Here is a 17,839-nt window from a genome sequence, read left to right as displayed (position 1 = left end):
CCCTGGTCAAGAGTCACACAAAATGACTGCCCATTGGCATAAACATGGCTGAAATAACAAAACTAGCTTACCTGGTCCAGCATTAGAGTGAGGTCATACGTTTAGCACAATAGAAGGTGAGTGACTGATACATTTGGGCAGTGGCTAAACCAGTGACACTACACATGTAGTGCTGCCCTCCTCTAATCAAAAAAAAGACTTGTGTTGATAAGGTAAAGCTTTTCTTTTTCATTTTTATCATGTGCTGGTAAGTAGTGTGATTGATTTTTTTTAATTTCATTTCATTTATGTATTATTTGATGTTATAGTTGGACTAAGTTAAGCTTAAGAGTAAAAATGACAGGAGATCCCAGGCTCATGTTATGCTCCTCTTGCTCAATGTGAGAGCTCAGGGACATGGGTGATGTCCCTGACTCCTTCACATGCAGGAAGTTTGTCCAGCTGCAGTTCTTGTTAAGCCACATGGCAGCTCTGAAGCTGCGGATGGACTCACTTTGGAGCATCCGTGATGCTGAGGAGGTTGTTTAGCGAATTGGTCACACCGCAGATTAGGACTGCTGAGGGAAGGAAGGGAACGGGTGACCAAAAGGCAGGAAAACAGCAGGAAGGCAGTGCAGGTGACTCCTTCGGTCATCTCCCTCCAAAACAGGTATACAATTATGGATAATGTTGGGGGAGATGGCTCACCAGGGGAAGACAGCAGTAGCCAGATTCATGGCACTATGGCTGGCTATCCTGTACAGAAGGGCTGGAAAAAAATAGTGGCAGGGCTATAGTCAGAGGGGATTCAATTGTAAGGGGAGTACCCAAGTGGTACGTTGCCTCCCAGGTGCATGGGACAGGGATGCCTCAGGTCAGCTGCAGGACATTCTGAAGGGGGAGGGTGAACAGCCAGTTATTGTAGCGCATATAGGCACCAACGATATAGGTTATAAATGGGAGAAGGTCCTACAAGCAGATGTTTGGGAGTTAGGAGCCAAGTTGAAAAGGTAGGACCTCAGAAGTCGTAACCTCAGGATTGTTACCAATGCCACGTGCTAGTCAGAGTAGAAATGGAAGAATAGGCAGGATGAATGAGTGGCTTGAGACATGTACAGGAGGGAGGCATTTAGATATTTGGGATATTGGGACCAGTTCTGGGGATGGTGGGACTATTACAAATCAGACAGTCTACGTCTGGGCAGGACTGGAACCAATGTCACAGAGGGTGCTTTTGCTAACTGTGTCGGGAGAGTTTAAACTAATGTGGCAGGGGGATGGGAACCAAATGAGGTGGTTAGCAGACAGTATGGAGGTCGTAAATAAAGCCTGTAAGGAACTAGATAATTAAGTCAATGTGGCTAAGGGGAAGGGTAGGTAGGAAGCAGATGATGAACGCAAAAGGACATGTGGTCTGAGGTGCATTTGTTTTAATGCAAAAAGTGTAGTAGGTAAAACATAGAGCTTGGATTAGTACCTGGGAACATGATGTTATTGCTATTACTGAGAATTGGTTAAGGGAATAGTAAAATTGGCAACTAAATATCTTGGATATAGATGCTTCAGGTGGGATAGAGAGGGAGGTAAAGGGAGTGGAGGAATTGCATTACTGGTCAGAGAGGATATCAGGGCTGTGCACAATGGAGGACTCGAGAAGTTAGGCAATATAGACGGAGACCAGAAATAGGAAGGGTGCAGTAACAATGTTGGTGCTGTACTACAGGCCTCTTAACAGCGAGCATGAGATTGAGGTACAAATATGTTGAAAGATTATGAAAATGTGTAGGAACAACAGGGTGGTAATGATAGGAGATTTTAATTTTCCCAACATTGACTGGGATTCACTTAGTGTTAGAGGTTTAGATTGAGCAGAATTTGCAAGGAGAGTCCAGGAGGGTTTTCTAGAGCAGTATGTAAATAATCCAACTCAGGAAGGGGCCATACTGGACCTGGTTTTGAGGAATGCGTCCAGCCAGGTGTTTGAAGCTTCCAGAGGGGATTACTTTGGGAGTAGTGATCACAATTCCATAAGATTTAGAATACTCATGGACAAAGGCAAGAATGGTCCTAAAGCAAAAGTGCTAAATAGGGGAAAGGTTAAACGAGGTCGAAAAGGGGGTCATGAAATATCTTTAGCAAACAGGGTAAAGGAAAATCCCAAATTTGTATCTAAGGAACAAAAGGGTAACGAGAGAAAGGGTTGGTCCACTCAAGGGCAAAGGAGAGAACTTATGTGTGGAGTCACAAAAAATGGGTGAGATTCTCAATGAGTACTTTGAGTCAAAGTTCACCACAGAGAGATGACAGATGTTGAGGTTAGGGATAAATGTTTGATTACTCTAGGTCAAGTCAGCATAAGGAGAGAAGAAGTGTTAGGTATTCTAAAAAGCATTAAGGCGGACAGGTCCCCAGGTCTTGATGGGAACTATCCCAGGTTACTGAGGGAAGCAAGAGAGGAAATAGCTGGGGCCTTAACAGATATCTTTGCAGTGTCCTTGAACACGTGAGAGATCCCGGAGGACTGGAGAATTGCTATTGTTGTCCCTTGTTTAAGAAGGGTAGCAGGAATAATCCAGGTAATTATAGATCGGTGACCCTGACATCAGTGGTAGGGAAGCTGATGGAGAGGAAACCGAGGAATAAGATCTATTCCCATCTGGAAAAAAATATGGGCTCATCAGTGATAGGCAGTATGGTTTTGTGCAGGGAAGGTCATGTCTTACCAACTTAATTGAATTCTTTGAGGAAGTGACAAAATTAATTGATGAGGGAAGGGCCATAATCATCATAAACACGGACCCATTTGATAAAGTTCCCTGTGGTAGGCTGATGGAGAAAGTGAAGTCGCATGGGACCTAGGGTGTACTAACTAAATGGATAGAGAACTGGTTGGGCAACAGGAGACAGAGAGTGGTAGTGGAAGGGAGTTTCACAAAATGGAAAACTGTGACCAGAGGTGCTCCGCAGGAATCCATGCTGGGGCCACTGTTGTTTGTGATATACATAAATGACGTGGAGGAAGGTATAGGGGGTCTAATTAGCAAGTTTGCAGATGACACTAAGATTGGTGGAGTAGCAGATAGAGAAGAGGACTCTCAGAGAATGCAGCAGAATATAGATAGATTGGAGAGTTGGGTGGAGAAATGGCAGATGGAGTTGAATCCAGGCAAATGAAGTGATGCACTTTGGAAGATCCAATTCAAGAGCAAAGTATACGGTAAATGGAAAAACCCTGGGGAAAATTTATGTACAGAGAGATCTAGGCGTTCAGGTCCATTGTACTCTGAAGGTAGCAACGCAGGTCAATAGAATGGTCAAGACGACATACGGCATGCTTTCCTTCATTAGGAGGATATTCAGTCCCTTGCGCGGGGAGACCTAGAGTCAGGGGATGTAGAGTCAGTGTGGATAGAGCTGCAAAATACTAAGGGTAAAAAGACCCTCTTGGGAGTCATCTACAGGCCCCCAAACAATAGTCTGGATGTCAGATATAAGTTGAATCAGGAGCTGAAATTGGCCTGTGGTAAAGATGTTACTACAGTTGTTATGGGGGATTTTAACACGCAGGTAGACTGGGAGAATCAGGATGGTATTGGACCTCAAGAAAGAGACTTTATGGAGTGCCTCAGAGTGGATTCTTAGAGCAGCTGGTGCTGCAGCTGACCAGGGAGAAGGCAATTCTGGATCTAGTATTGTGTAACGAACCAGAATTGGTCAGAGACCTCGAAGTGAAGGAGTCTTTGGAGAATGGTGACCATAATACATTAAGCTTCAATCTGCAATTTGAGAGGGAAAGGGTACAGTCGGAAGTGACAGTACTTCTGATGAATAAAGGGAACTATCGAGCTATGAGGGAGGAGCTGGCCAAAGTTCAATGGTGCAATACCTTAGCAGGGATGACTGTGGAGGAACAATGGCAGATATTTCTGTGTATCATGCAGAAGTTGCAAGATCAGTTCATTCCTAAAAGGAAGAAAGATCCCAGGAGGAGGCATGGGCGGCCGTGGCTGACGAGGGAGGTTAAGAAACATATAAAGTTAAAAGAGAAAAAGTATAACATAGCAAAGATAAGTGGGAAAACAGAGGACTGGGAAGCTTTTAAAGAACAACAGTGGATTACTAAGAAGGAAATACACAGAGGAAAAATGAGGTATGAAGGTAAACTGGCCAATAATATAAAGGAGGATAGTAAAAGCTTTTTTAAGTATGTGCAAGGCAAAAAAATGGTTAGGACTAAAATTGGGCTCTTGAAGACAGAAATAGGGGAATATATTACAGGGGACAAAGAAATGGCAGAAGAATTAAATGGGTACTTCAGATCTGTGTTCACTGGGGAAGACACAAGCAATCTCCCTGAGGTAACAGTGGTAACAGTAGGTTTGAAGGTTGATAAGTCTCCGGGGGCTGATGGTCTACATCCCAGGGTACTGAAGGAGGTGGCTCGGGAAATCGTGGATGCGTTGGTGATTATTTTCCAGAGTTCGATAGATTCGGGATCGGTTCCTGAGGATTGGAGAGTGGCTAATGTTATACCACTTTTTAAGAAAGGTGGGAGAGAGAAAGCAGGAAATTATAGACCAGTTAGTCTGACCTCAGTGGTGGGAAAGATGCTGGAGTCTATTATAAAGGATGAAATTACGGCACATCTGGATCGTAGTAACAGGATAGGACAGAGTTAGCATGGATTTATGAAGGGGAAATCGTGCTTGACTAATCTTCTTGAATTTTTTGAGGATGTAACTCTGAAGATGGATGAGGGAGATCCAGTAGATATAGTGTACCTGGACTTTCAGAAAGCTTTTGATAAAGTCCCACATAGGAGGTTAGTGAATAAACTTAGGGCGCATGGTATTGGGGGCAAAGTACTAAATTGGATTGAAAATTGGTTAGCTGATAGGAAACAAAGGGTAGTGATACATCCCAGAATGGCAGGCAGTGACCAGTGGGGTACCGCAGGGATCCGTGCTGGGACCACAGCTTTTTACAATATATGTTAATGATAGAGAAGATGGTATCAGCAATAACATTGGCAAATTTGCTGATGATACAAAGCTGGGTGGCAGGGTGAAATGTGATGAGGATGTTAGGAGATTACAGGGTGACCTGGACCAGTTAGGTGAGTGGTCAGATGCACGGCAGGTGCAATTTAATGTGGATAAATGTATGGTTATTCACTTTGGTGGTAAGAACAGGAAGGCAGATTACTACCTCAATGGAATTAATTTAGGTAAAGCGGCAGTACAGAGAGATCTGGGTGTTCTTGTACACCAGTCAATGAAGGCCAGCATGCAGGTACAGCAGGTAGTGAAGAAGGCTAATAGCATGCTGGCCTTCATAACAAGAGGAATTGAGTCTAGAAGCAAAGAGGTGCTTCTGCAGCTGTACAGGGCCCTGGTGAGACCACACCTGGAGTACTGTGTGCAGTTCTGGTCTCCAAATTTGAGGAAAGACATTCTGGCTATTGAGAGAGTGCAGCATAGGTTCACGAGGTCAATTCCTGGAATGGAGGGATTACCTTACACTGAAAGACTGAAGCGACTGGGCTTGTATACCCTTGAGTTTAGAAGACTGAGAGGGGATCTGATTGAGACATATAAGATTATGAAAGGATTGGACACTCTGGCAGCAGGAAACATGTTTCCGCTGATGGGTGAGTGCCGAAGCAGAGGACACAGCTTAAAAATACAGGGTAGACCATTTAGGACAGAGATGAGGAGAAACTTCTTCACCCAGAGAGTGGTGGCTATGTGGAATGCTCTGCCCCAGAGGGCAGTGGAGGCCCAGTCTCTGGATTCATTTAAGAAAGAGTTGGATAGAGCTCTTAAAGATAGTGGAATCAAGGGTTACGGAGATAAGGCAGGAAGCGGATACTGGTTAGGAATGATCAGCCATGATCATATTGAATGGCGGTGCCGGCTCGAAGGGCTGAATGGCCTACTCCTGCACCTATTGTCTATTGTCTATTGGCTAAGGTATTGAGTACATGTTACAGTTGTACAGGACTTTGGTTTGGAATTTGGAATACTGCATACAGCTCTGGTCGCCACATTACCAAAAGGATGTGGATGCTTTGGAAAGGAGACAGAGGAGATTTACCAGGATGTTGCCTGGTATGGAGGGTGCTAGCTATGAAGAGATGTTGAGTAGATTAAGATTATTTTCATTTGAAAGACGGAGGTTGAGGGGCGACCTGATTGCGGTCTACAAAATTATGAGAGGTACACAGGGTGGATAGCTAGAAGCTTTTTCCCCAGAGTGAAGGACTCAATCAAGAGGGGAAACAAGTTCAAGGTGAGACGGAAAAAGTTTAAGATACGCGTGGAAAGTTCTTTACGCAGAGGGTGGTGGGTGCCTGGAACACATTGCCAGCAGAGATGGGGGTGAACATGATAGGATGTATCTAGAGAGATACATGAATGGGCAGGGTGCAGAGGGATAACGATTCTTGGAAAATAGGCAACAGGTTTAGATAGAAGATCTGGATCAGCAGAGGTTTGGAGGGCCAAAGGACCTGTTTCTGTTATGTAACTTTCTTTGTTCTTTGTAACGGGGTCTACTTTGAACAAAGAATCTTACAAATGAATAGACGGGGAGTTCTATAAAAGAACAGCTGTAAGAGACAGTCTGATAATAAACGGCTGGGAACAGACAGCCTGAACTTTGTAGCAAGCAATAAAAAGAAAAGTTTGATCTCACAGTAAGGACAGTATTATGTTTTTTAAAATCTAGGATACAACAGCAAAGCATGGAACTTTTTGTCTGACGGATCTATAAACATATTCACTTATTCCTCAAGCATGAATCCTAATTCCACATTTGAATAGAATTATGTACAAAATGAATAAGTTCACACTGCTAACCAATAACTTGACATCACTGGTTGTGCAATGCCCTAGCACAATTTAAATCCAAAGCTGATCCAAAGCAAGATAACTCCATATTGACAAGCATACCATGTTCCTCTTTCATAATAGCTGGCAAATCAAGGGCTTCATTTTCCAGAAAATCTGTCCGAAAATTTTCAAACATTTCTGCAAACATAACTGCTGCATTAAATCCTGACTCAATACAATCCTAAACAGGAAAATCATTGGATTAATCACAGCAAATCACAGTAAATTGGAAGGCATCATAAGTAAAATCTCAGTTAAACAAAAATGTTCACAATTGGTTGGCTTTAGTAAAAGCAACTTATATTTGTCAATAGTTCATAAATCAGAGAAGAAAGCTCTACTTTACAGAAAAAAACAGCCTTGGATAATTAGGGAGATAAGAGTCTGCATTAAATAAAAAAACACATACAAAATTGCAAAAAACAAAACAGATCCTCTAGAATGGGAAAGATACAAAGACCAGCAAAGGGCCACAAAGCAGTGCTACTAAAAGGGATTATAAAAGGAAACTTGCCAGGGTTGAAATCAATAAAAAGAAACTTTAAAGTTACACAAAGGGAAAACAGGTGGTCGGAAGCAATGTTGGCCCACTAAGGACTGAAGGTGGGATGTTGTCAATGACTACGGGGAAATAGCAGACATGTTGAAGAATTACTGTGTCTTGGTATTTACAATAAAACAAAGGATAGCTTACCAGAATCCCTGAGGAAATTAATAATGGATTGGGGACAGAGGCTGAATAAAATTAATGTAAGAAAAACATCAATGAGTGAAAGAACTCCAAAGAGGCTAGTATCCCACCACCAAGTCACCTTATATTTACACAGAGCCAGTTCTCAGAGTCACCAGAATCTCTAACACACTTGCTCCTTTTTTTTCGTTTTTTTCAGTTTTTGTTTCCTTTTTTTTTTGCAATCTCCTGTTTATATTTTTTTTATTAACCCCCACAATACCGCCTAACTGCGTTAGTGCTTATTTTTTCCCCAGCACCCACGGTGTGCATGTGCAGTTGTGAGACACAGTGAGAGACACAAAGTGCACAAATCTTTATTTAATTTCCACCACCAGGAAGAAAGGAAACACCCGAGTGGCCTGTGACAAGCAGTGCCCTTCACATCAAAGGGCAATGCCGTGAGATCAAAACAGTGAAGGGGAGGGCAGGGACTAAATCAAAATACAGTTGGAGGGGAACACACTTGCTCATATCTGTCAGGGAGGGCTCCCTGATTGGACGAGAATAATAGCCCCAGTAAAGGAACTCATTCTGTGAGGTCCAGCTGGTTGACATTGCAAGAAGGTAGCACATTGTAGAAGGCTTAACTTTCATCTTTCAGTGTCCCTGAGATATAAGAGCTGTCTGCCTGGATTGGAAAATTGCAAATGTCACTCTCCTCTTTAAGAATAGCAAAAAAGAGGAAAACTCAGGAATTACAGATCAGTTAGCCTCATATCAGTGGTGGAAAAAATTTTCAAGTCTTTTATCAAGGGTAGGGTAACTGAACATGTTGAAAGTTTTCAGGTAATCAAAGAGAGCCAGCATGGACTCACGATGGGTAGGTCATGCTGGACAAACCTTATTCAGTTTTTTGAAAGAAATAACTAAGGTAGTGGACAGTGTAATTTCAATGAATGTTATTTATAGGCACTTCCAGAATGCATTTGATAAAGTCCCACATAGGAGACTGTTAACTAAGTAGAAGCCCATGAAATTGTGGGAAAATTGCTGACATAGCTGGGAAATTGATTGAGTGGCAGGCAACAGAAACTAGGGATAATCAGTTGGTACTCAAATTGACAGGATGTGACCAGTAGTGTCAAACAAGGATCTGTTTTAGGGCCTCAATTACTAGCATTATTTATTAACAATTTGGGTAATAGCGCAAAAAGTAAAATATTCAAATTTGCTGATGACACAAAATTAGGTGGCAGTACAGACAACGTAGGTGATAGACCATCAACATCCCAATGTAATTTTATGCTAAATGAATGGGCAAAACTGTAGCAGATGAAGTTCAACATAAGTAATTGTGAAGTTTTCTATTTCCGACTGAAAAAGAATAGATCAGGGTAATTACTAGATGGCATGAAATTAAATAAAGCAAATATCTAAAGACACTTGGGAGTTCCAGTGCATAGATTTTCAAAATGTCACAAATAAGTGCAGAAAATAATCAAGAAAGCTAATGAGTGCTGGCCTTTCAATCTGGAGGACACAGAAGTTATGCAGTTGTACAAAATCCTAGTTAGGCCCACTAATGGTACCATGAGCAAATGTGGGCACCACACTTTACGAATTACATATTGTCCCTGGAGGGAGGATAATGTAGATACAAAAATGATATCTAGACTTCAGGGGTTAAGTTATGAGGACAAGTTATCCAAATTTGTCCTGTTTTCCCGAGAATTTAAAATGTTAAGATATGATCAAAGTCTTCAAGGTATCAACAGGAAAAGACAGATAACGATAAATTATTTCCACTGTTTGGAGATTCTATAACTGTGGGGCGTAGTCTGAGAATTAGAGCCAGACCATTCAGGACAGATGTTAGGAAGCACTTCTACATACAAAGAGTGGTAGATGTTTGGAACTCTCTTCACAAATGGCAGTGGATGCTGGTTCAACTGTTCATTTCAAAGCTGAGGTTGATAAATATTTGTTCAGCAAAGGTACGAAGGGATATGAGCCAAAGACAGGTATATGGAGTTAGGCTACAGATCAGCCATGAACAGTGGAACAGGCCTACTCCTGTTCCCATGTTCCATAAATCAAACATTGTAGACACTTGCTCTTCAATTTATAATGTTTTTGGTTCAACCAAACAGAATAACAATAACCATTTTAAAAGACAAATTGACTTTGATTTTCACACCCACTATCTGGCAGAAAGCAGGCAGCAAGACAGTTCAATTGGAGCTGAGACTTTGCCAATTCATTTTCTATTGGGCACAATTTTAAATTTTGGGTGTTATGATATCTACCCCAAGTTGGCAGAACCTGTAAAAATGCCAATACTGTCAACCGGGCCTATTATGTGATTTTTAACTTGTTGACTGAATGTGAGAATAGTGGTTCTTTTGCCACTAAACCAAATGGTAATTTGTCTGGAAAGAGAGTTTGAGCAAAAGAGTGCAACCAGTTAAATCGTTAATAATTACATTTTAATTCTCTTGCTGGTTATCAGGAGAAAAGGTGCTACAAGAAACTATAAATTTTCCTATCCCAAGCCTGTGCCCTTTCACTAATCGGAATGCCCCTTCTTGAGAATTACCTGACCAATAGTATGTGCTCACAGGTCATTGGCAGTGGTCTCCTGCTGATCAAATCTCCTTTGCTGCCTGGAGGGTTGTCATTTATTCTTAGTGAGTTTAGAAAAAAGTTTGACCCTAAATATGGAACTAAAAACCCATCAGACCTTATTCTGTCATTTGAATTTAATGATCATTCATGATACTAATTTGCCACTGGGATTACAGCATTCTGTTCTCATTGCTGATGGCATGCAACAATATAAAGGAAGTGAACTGTACAGATGATCCGGAATTGGACATTTCACAGGTCAGTCATGTAAGCATCAAATGCAACAAAGTCTATCCTGCCGAACCCTAATGAGCTCAATAACGTTATAAGTTGTCCAGGAGATATAAATTTGAATATAAAGTATTCATACATCACCACATTGGACTTCCTAACTCTCATAGAAAAAAAGCATCAACTCAAACATTTCAAATTTTCGCTTATCTGGTGAACAGTATAACAGAAGCTGCACCTATTGATTAAGTGATGTTTGAATGTTCAGACAATATAGCCTTCTAGTACTATATTAATAAATACCAAGCCAGCCTTAAACTAAGTACCAGTGTGTTTGTATAGCATAATGATATTGCGTATGTTCGATTTGATTTAATCTCTTGTAACACAAGTACTAGAAAATGGTTCGGGTGGTTGTTTTTCACTGGTGGAGATGTAATGGGCCACAGGGCCTTTTTTCTGGACTGTAAATCTCTATGATTCTAACTTCAGTAGGACTAGGAACAGTTTCTAATTCTATGATTCCACAGTAAGCAAACTTGGAAACATTACTCTCTGTCTTTTCATCCAAGTCATCATTATGCAACCATCAATGCAAAACTGTCTCATTTGTCCCTATTCTTTATTTCCTGGTCATTAACTAAACATCCATTCATGTTAATATGTTACTGTAATACCATGAGCCCTTATCTCGCATGTAACCTCTTCCCTGGTATTGACCTTTGTTGATCTCAATTATGTTAGTCTCTCAATGAACAGCAAGATATAATCCAATAAAGAAAGGCTATTCCAAATCTTCTACAAATACTGCAAAGATTGGTTGGTGGGAAGTGTGGCAGTGATATCATTTTCTTTAATTTACCCTCCTCAGATAATAGAAGGTAATTGGACCTCAACAGGCACTACTGTGTATAGAACATTAAAATGCCTCTGTAATGAATAGAACATTACTGATACCAATGCCACTAGATTTCGAATTCTTAGCAGTTTAAGAAAATGATTCAATGATGATGCTTTCAATCATATTTTGTTTCACTAAATGGGGACATTCTAGGAACTAACTTCCAAAGATTAAGTATCAAATCTGTTACTGTTTATGCTAAATCATACCAGAATTTTCTGGATGGTTTCCACCAAATACTTGTCATCTTCAAGAATAGTTGCCAGGCTTGGTCCCTCACCACAAGTTTTATCTTCAACCTTTTTGTTGATAATTGGACTTGTAAAGGAATTAAAATATGAATCTGACACTAAGTTGGCAATTGAGAGAACTATTCCCTGCATTTGTAGCACAAAATCGGAAATCCCAGCCTGAGAAAGAAAACACAAAAAACAGTTAAGTATAATCTGTACTGAATGAAAGTCCAGGTTTTTTCATAATGTGTTTTAGTCTATTTCCATTTTTTTCTCCTTTTGTAAGGCTTTTATAATTTTTTTTTCATAATATAACGATACGTAAAATCCATTGCTTTCTATATTCATCATACCTACACTGGACAATTCACCGGTTGCAGAATCAACATTCACTAATTAATTTCATTGACATTTAAATTATAAATGTGGCTGGATTTTCCTGCACTAATTGGGAGGTTTAAAAATGGTGGGAGAAACCATATTCACTTTCTAAACCCACAGACTGTACATAATAGAAGGATAAGAGAAACAGGTAAATGAACCCCATTACCTGCAAGTTTCCCTCAAAGATATATGCCACCCTGATTTGGAACTCTATCACCATTCTTTCACTATGGCTGAAGCAATATCATTAAGCATCTTCTTTAATGACACTGCGGCTACATCGCATCAACTGCAGTGGCTCAAGTTGGCATTTTATTATCATCATCTCAAGGACATGTAGAGATAAACAATAAATACCAGCCTAGCCAGAATTAATCATATTTCATGAAAGAATAAAACAAATCTGGTCATTCATAATCTTGATTGAAGAGGGTTGGGAGCCCAGTGTTCCAGTGTTGCCACCCGTTTTGCAGAGTGAAGATTTTAGAATTAGACTTGCTAAATTTTTTTGATATGGCCCCCACCAGCTCACAGGAGTGGTAAACCCATGGTCTGGAGTTAGAAATCTATTGACAATCAAGTTTAAAGTGGCTGCCAACATGTTACAATAAAGTTAAACTGTATTAGTTATGATTTAAAACAGTGGCTGAGGATTTGACTTTGCTCTGAAATCTAAGTGGTCACTAAGTTGACCAGTAAAAAATGAGGTCTGCAGATGCTGGAGATCACAGCTGCAAATGTGTTGCTGGTCAAAGCACAGCAGGCCAGGCAGCATCTCAGGAATAGAGAATTCGACGTTTCGAGCATAAGCCCTTCATCAGGAATATATTCCTGATGAAGGGCTTATGCTCGAAACGTCGAATTCTCTATTCCTGAGATGCTGCCTGGCCTGCTGTGCTTTGACCAGCAACACATTTGCAGCACTAAGTTGACCAGCACTGTCAAATTCAGAAAGTCTTTAGCTAAAACAGAGCACCTTATCCACTCAAATAAAATGAGTTTTCACATTGAAAAATGTTAAAATTCAGCTTTGATTGTATAAATTGTCCCTCTTGCTTTAGTTGTTTCAAGGAAGGTCATTTCAGACATCTGTTTCCGGTTTCAAAGCTTGATTTTTAAGAATATTTTATGAACCCTTGAGAGGGTTATGTCTTTAAATTGAATTTAGAAAGATTGTTTACTTTGACAATTTTATGACTGCCTAATTAAAGATTTCAGAAATGCATTTAGAATGATTATTTATTTTGACTGTAGGCAATGGGTGGGGGTGAGGTATTGAATGTTATAAGGAGGGTGAAGGGAAATAAGGAAAGTGAAAGGGTATGATGGATCATAGACAGATTTAGGGGTGAGGGGAGTTAAAAAAACTATGTGGATATGAGGATAACAAGGGAAATGGAGATGTCTGGAATGTTGGAAGAACGGTATGGCGATGAGGGGTTTTGGGCTATGGGCCTCATGCTCCTTTCCAGAAGTGGGCCAATGCCCTAACAACTCTTTTAACTCATCTGCCATGGCATCCACCAGCTTCATCTCCACATTATGCCTGCTTATGTTTGTCAAATGACTTAAATAACAATATTAGAAAATTGAATTTGAAAAGAAACTAAAAGTTAAATTCAATGAACAAACCTCAAATTCACCAAGGGGAGGACAGAATACCAAATCTTGAAAATTTAGTACCATTTCTACAAGAAACATTGGCACAAACACTTGTTCAATCTGGAGTTCTTTATCCTCAAGTTCTTCATCCTCAAGATCTTCATCCTCAAGATCTTCAACTGTTGCAGTGCTGAGTATGGGAGTTTGCATAAGTGACTAAGAAAGATAAGGTGAATACATAAATATAAAACTATCTTACTGTTAAAATAATTTTCAAAGATGAAGCTCTTCTGAAAAATAAGAAGTGTAATTTGGATCTCACGATGTGACACTTTCTGTGTTGTCAAAATATATTTAATGATGAAATGCATCACAATAGGGAAAACACGACAGCCACTGGTGTAGTCCCCATATCTGATGTATGTGTCATGGAAAAAAACCATGAAAATAATAAAAGCAAACCTCAACAGCTTAATCACACAAAGAAAAGTATATATTTTTTAGGAAATGTTTTGAATGTCTATCCACCTTTTTTTCCAACTCAGCTTCCCTTCCAGCCTCGTTCGTGCTCCAAATTCTAATAAGCTCCTCCTCTGGAGTGCGCTTCAGCTTCTCTGTCAAGTGATTGAACAAGATCGTGATGGAATTCACTGTGAGGACATGCATTGTATTCACTATGAGATAATCAGTAAGGCGGATGAAGCTACAAAGAAGAAATGAAGAAGTATTTTATGTTTAACCTGAATCATTAGTGAGAATTAAAACAGAGCTTTTATATGTTTCCACTAACCAGGTTAGCCTTCTGCAGTGAGACCTCTTGTTTGCCTGCCCTGTATAATTTATTTTGTCAGATGTTTCCGTAAGAATTTCAGTGGCAATAATAGAACGCATATTATTCTCACCAATGCCTGCAAGTCAACAAATATTTCTTATGCAACAATATCCATAATCAGAAAAGTCACACATGAGAAAGCAAGCAACATTTTTTTAAAGTAAAGTAAGTAGATAAGCATTCATATCCGGAATAACTGCAAACTTTGTATGAAATATTCATATTCATTAAAATGTACAACAGTTTATTTACGGAGCATAGACTTTAATGGAACGAAAAGCTCTTGGGGAGACTGTCCAAAGGATAAAGCAATATCAACTCAAATTCTCATAGTGGACATGACAATCACAATTTTAAAAGGTTGTCAAACTTCATGTGAAACGCAAATTCAGTACAAATAAACACACTTGCACATTGCATTTCAATCAGTACCTGCACTCTGCATCTCAGACAAATAGTCATCTGGTATAAATCCAGCTTCCAGTAAGGCTGTGCAACAAGCAATCTTAACTGTTTGTTGTGCAATTTTCCTGAACTGAGCCAGACGTTCAGCACCCTGTAGAACAAAAAGAAAACATTTTAATGGATTCCAAGATTCTTGATATGGAAAATAAAATTTTACCTGAAAAGGTCTTTGCTTTAAATTTTCATCACCAACAGACTATAATCTACATTGTACAAAGTTAAAAATCACAACACCAAGTTATAGTTGAACAGTTTTCTTTGGAAGCACTGGTTTTCGGAGCACTGCTCCTTCATCAAATAGTGAAGGAGCAGCGCTCCAAAAGCTGTTGCTTCCAAATAAACCTGTTGGACTGTAACCTCGTGTTGTGCGATTTTTAACTTTGTCCACCCCAGTCCAACACCGACTCCTCCACATCAGAACTATATTATACAGTTTAAGTTACTTAAAATTACGACGTACAAAAAGGTTGTCACACAAGCAGTAATTCAGGTCTGTTATCCTTTTCTCCAATCAGGATATATTGAGAGAGCAGCAAAGCGTATTGGATCAACGCTTTAAAAAATAGTTACAAGTAGTTATAAAAACTTTGAAACTATGATTGCAAACCTTGTTGTTACAAGGTCTTATATAGACGGAGTGTAAATGTTGTAAATAGGTTTTACGAAGGAGTGTGCTTTCATCACTCTGCAATAGTCATTTGAAACATTGTTTCATAGAACTTTATTTTATCTCATCTCTTCATGGATCTTGAGGTTTGCCTACAGTGGACAGAATTTTAGTAGTTAAAATAGAAAATACTTGTATGTAAGTGGCATGGGTTGGTATGTGTTAGCACTAAAGCAACATAAGGTCAATAAGGGCCATAGGATAGCTAAAGGGATTATGTTGGTACTGACTGAATGAAGTGTTTTGGGGTGGATGCAGAACACGAGGTGGCATGGGATGATGTAGATAAGGCTTGGTAGTGGGGTTGAAGAGGTTTGAGGGGTGACGTTTTGAGAAGTTTCTCATCCTTTTTTATTAATTTTTGGACATAAAGGTAGAGCCCTGAGGCAGCCTTTCCACCTAGTCCGCCTCCACAGCTAGCATCCTCAACACTGCTTCCGGGATTTCCTGCTGTGACTCTTAATGTAACTTGTCCCTACTCTGGACCAAAATTCAAATGGCCAATTATTGAAGTCAGGTTTTCAGGGCTGAGAATTCTTCCAATCTGCATAACTGACTGATAGTTAAAAGTACAGGGCTACATCCTAATCCACATCTCTCCTCTTAAGGCAATCATATGATCAGTTGCAAGATTAGAGTAGTGCTGGAAAAGCACAAGTCAGGCAGCATCGGAGGAGCAGGAAAATCAACGTTTTGGGCAAAAGCCCTTCATCAGGATTGAGGCAGGGAGCCTCCGGGGGGGATAGTGCAACCTTCACCCCAGCCCCACACCCTCCCATTTGTCTCTCCATCCCGGCGGCTCCCTGCCTCATTCCTGATGAAGAGCTTTTGCCTAAAACATCGATTTTCCTGCTTGTCAGATGTTGCCTGACCTGCTGTGCTTTTCCAGCACCACTCTAATCTTGACTCTGATATCCAGCATCTGCAGTCCTCACTTTCGCCGATATGATCAGTTGCTACAATCAGAATGCCTCATAATGAAATGCTAAAGTTAGCAGCTCATAACTACTTCTTCTCCAAGGATCAATTCAAAATAAAAATCCATTAGACTTTAATACGGAGTTTGAGGGAACTGCCCAGAAAGATTCACTAAGCACTAATGAACATGAGCAACAGGAGGTGGCAAGGAAGTTCCAATAAATCTTTATATAGATTAAATTAGATTACTTACAGTGTGGATACAGGCCCTTCGGCTCAACAAGTCCTCACCGACCCTCCAAAGAGCAACCCACCCAAACCCATTCCCCTACATTTACCCCTTCACCTAACACTACGGGCAATTTAGCATGGCCAATTCACCTAACCTGCATATTTTTGGGTTGGGGGAGGAAACTGGAGCACCTGGAGGGAACCCACGCAGATATGGGGAGAATGTGCAAACTCCACACAGACAGTTGCCTGAGGCAGGAATTGAACCCAGGTCTCTGGCGCTGTGAGGCAGCAGTGCTACTGACTGAGCCAATGTACCGCCCTAAATCAATCTACAATGTCTAAGCAGTAATCATTCCCAGTCATGAAGTTCACTGCTGCATTACTGGTTGTGAGGATGATAGCATTGAGAATAACAAAAGTTACCCAGAAACTTTTGATTTCTGATAGAAACTGGAGAATGGAGGGGAAAATTATGAGAATGTTTCCAGAGGTGTGGCATTTCAGTCGGATGGATAGGATAGTTGTTTTTCGTGGAGCAGAGGAGATTGAAAAGTGACTTTACAAACCGTTCAACATCTTGAGTGATTAAGAGAGGGAAAACAGTTTTTTTTGACAGAGGGACTGATGATCATAATGCTCCAATTTGAAGAATTTGGCAAAAGAACAGCAGCAACAAGAGGAAGTTTCTTTTTATGCAGCAAGTTGTTTGAATATTCAACATGCTGCCTGAAGGCATGGAGGCAGATACAATTGAAGCTTTCTCAGGGGAATTGAAGAAGCACCTGAAGAGAAGGAAAATATACAACTACAGGGAAACTGCAATGAAATATAATTATTTATTCGTATTGCTTCAAAGTTGTTTAAATTCTGCACTTTATAATATTGCTTTCTTCTATTTGCTTTCAAGATCGAATGATTCTATAATTGATAAATGTGAGGGTTTTGTAGCTTGCAAATGCACACTAAATCAAGAATGTATTAACCTTAACTTCTTCAAAGTTTTAAACTCTAGCATAGCTAGGTTGCAGTTTTCTCTTTGGCTTTTAAGTCTGAACTCTATGAAAGTACTGCTGCATTTTTTTTTACAAAAGAATAAACTCTGTATTCTGACAATACTGTAGTTATTTACTTTTAAACTTTAACTTCTGTTAAATAGCTATGCTACAACTCTGTACTGCTTGCTGAGGATTTTCCCATCGATT

General features: G+C 40.1%; 1 protein-coding gene across 1 annotated transcript in view; it reads right to left on the bottom strand.

The window, feature by feature from the left end:
* The window catches only part of dnah6 (dynein, axonemal, heavy chain 6), a 313,200-nt gene that overhangs the window by 271,223 nt on the left and 24,138 nt on the right, over positions 1-17,839 (bottom strand). Inside the window, exons 8-13 of the mRNA XM_060841711.1 lie at positions 14,792-14,909; positions 14,312-14,429; positions 14,050-14,224; positions 13,552-13,686; positions 11,512-11,712; positions 6,933-7,053 (exon numbers count right to left, since the gene is read on the bottom strand). Coding sequence (XP_060697694.1) covers positions 6,933-7,053; positions 11,512-11,712; positions 13,552-13,686; positions 14,050-14,224; positions 14,312-14,429; positions 14,792-14,909 — 868 coding nt within the window. The remainder of the gene's footprint in view (positions 1-6,932; positions 7,054-11,511; positions 11,713-13,551; positions 13,687-14,049; positions 14,225-14,311; positions 14,430-14,791; positions 14,910-17,839) is intronic.

This window comes from Hemiscyllium ocellatum, chromosome 2, assembly GCF_020745735.1.
Source record: "Hemiscyllium ocellatum isolate sHemOce1 chromosome 2, sHemOce1.pat.X.cur, whole genome shotgun sequence".
NCBI classification, from domain to species: Eukaryota; Metazoa; Chordata; class Chondrichthyes; order Orectolobiformes; family Hemiscylliidae; genus Hemiscyllium; species Hemiscyllium ocellatum.
The sequence above is the reverse complement of the archived record's forward strand: the minus strand, read 5'-3'. Positions and strand labels throughout refer to the sequence as shown.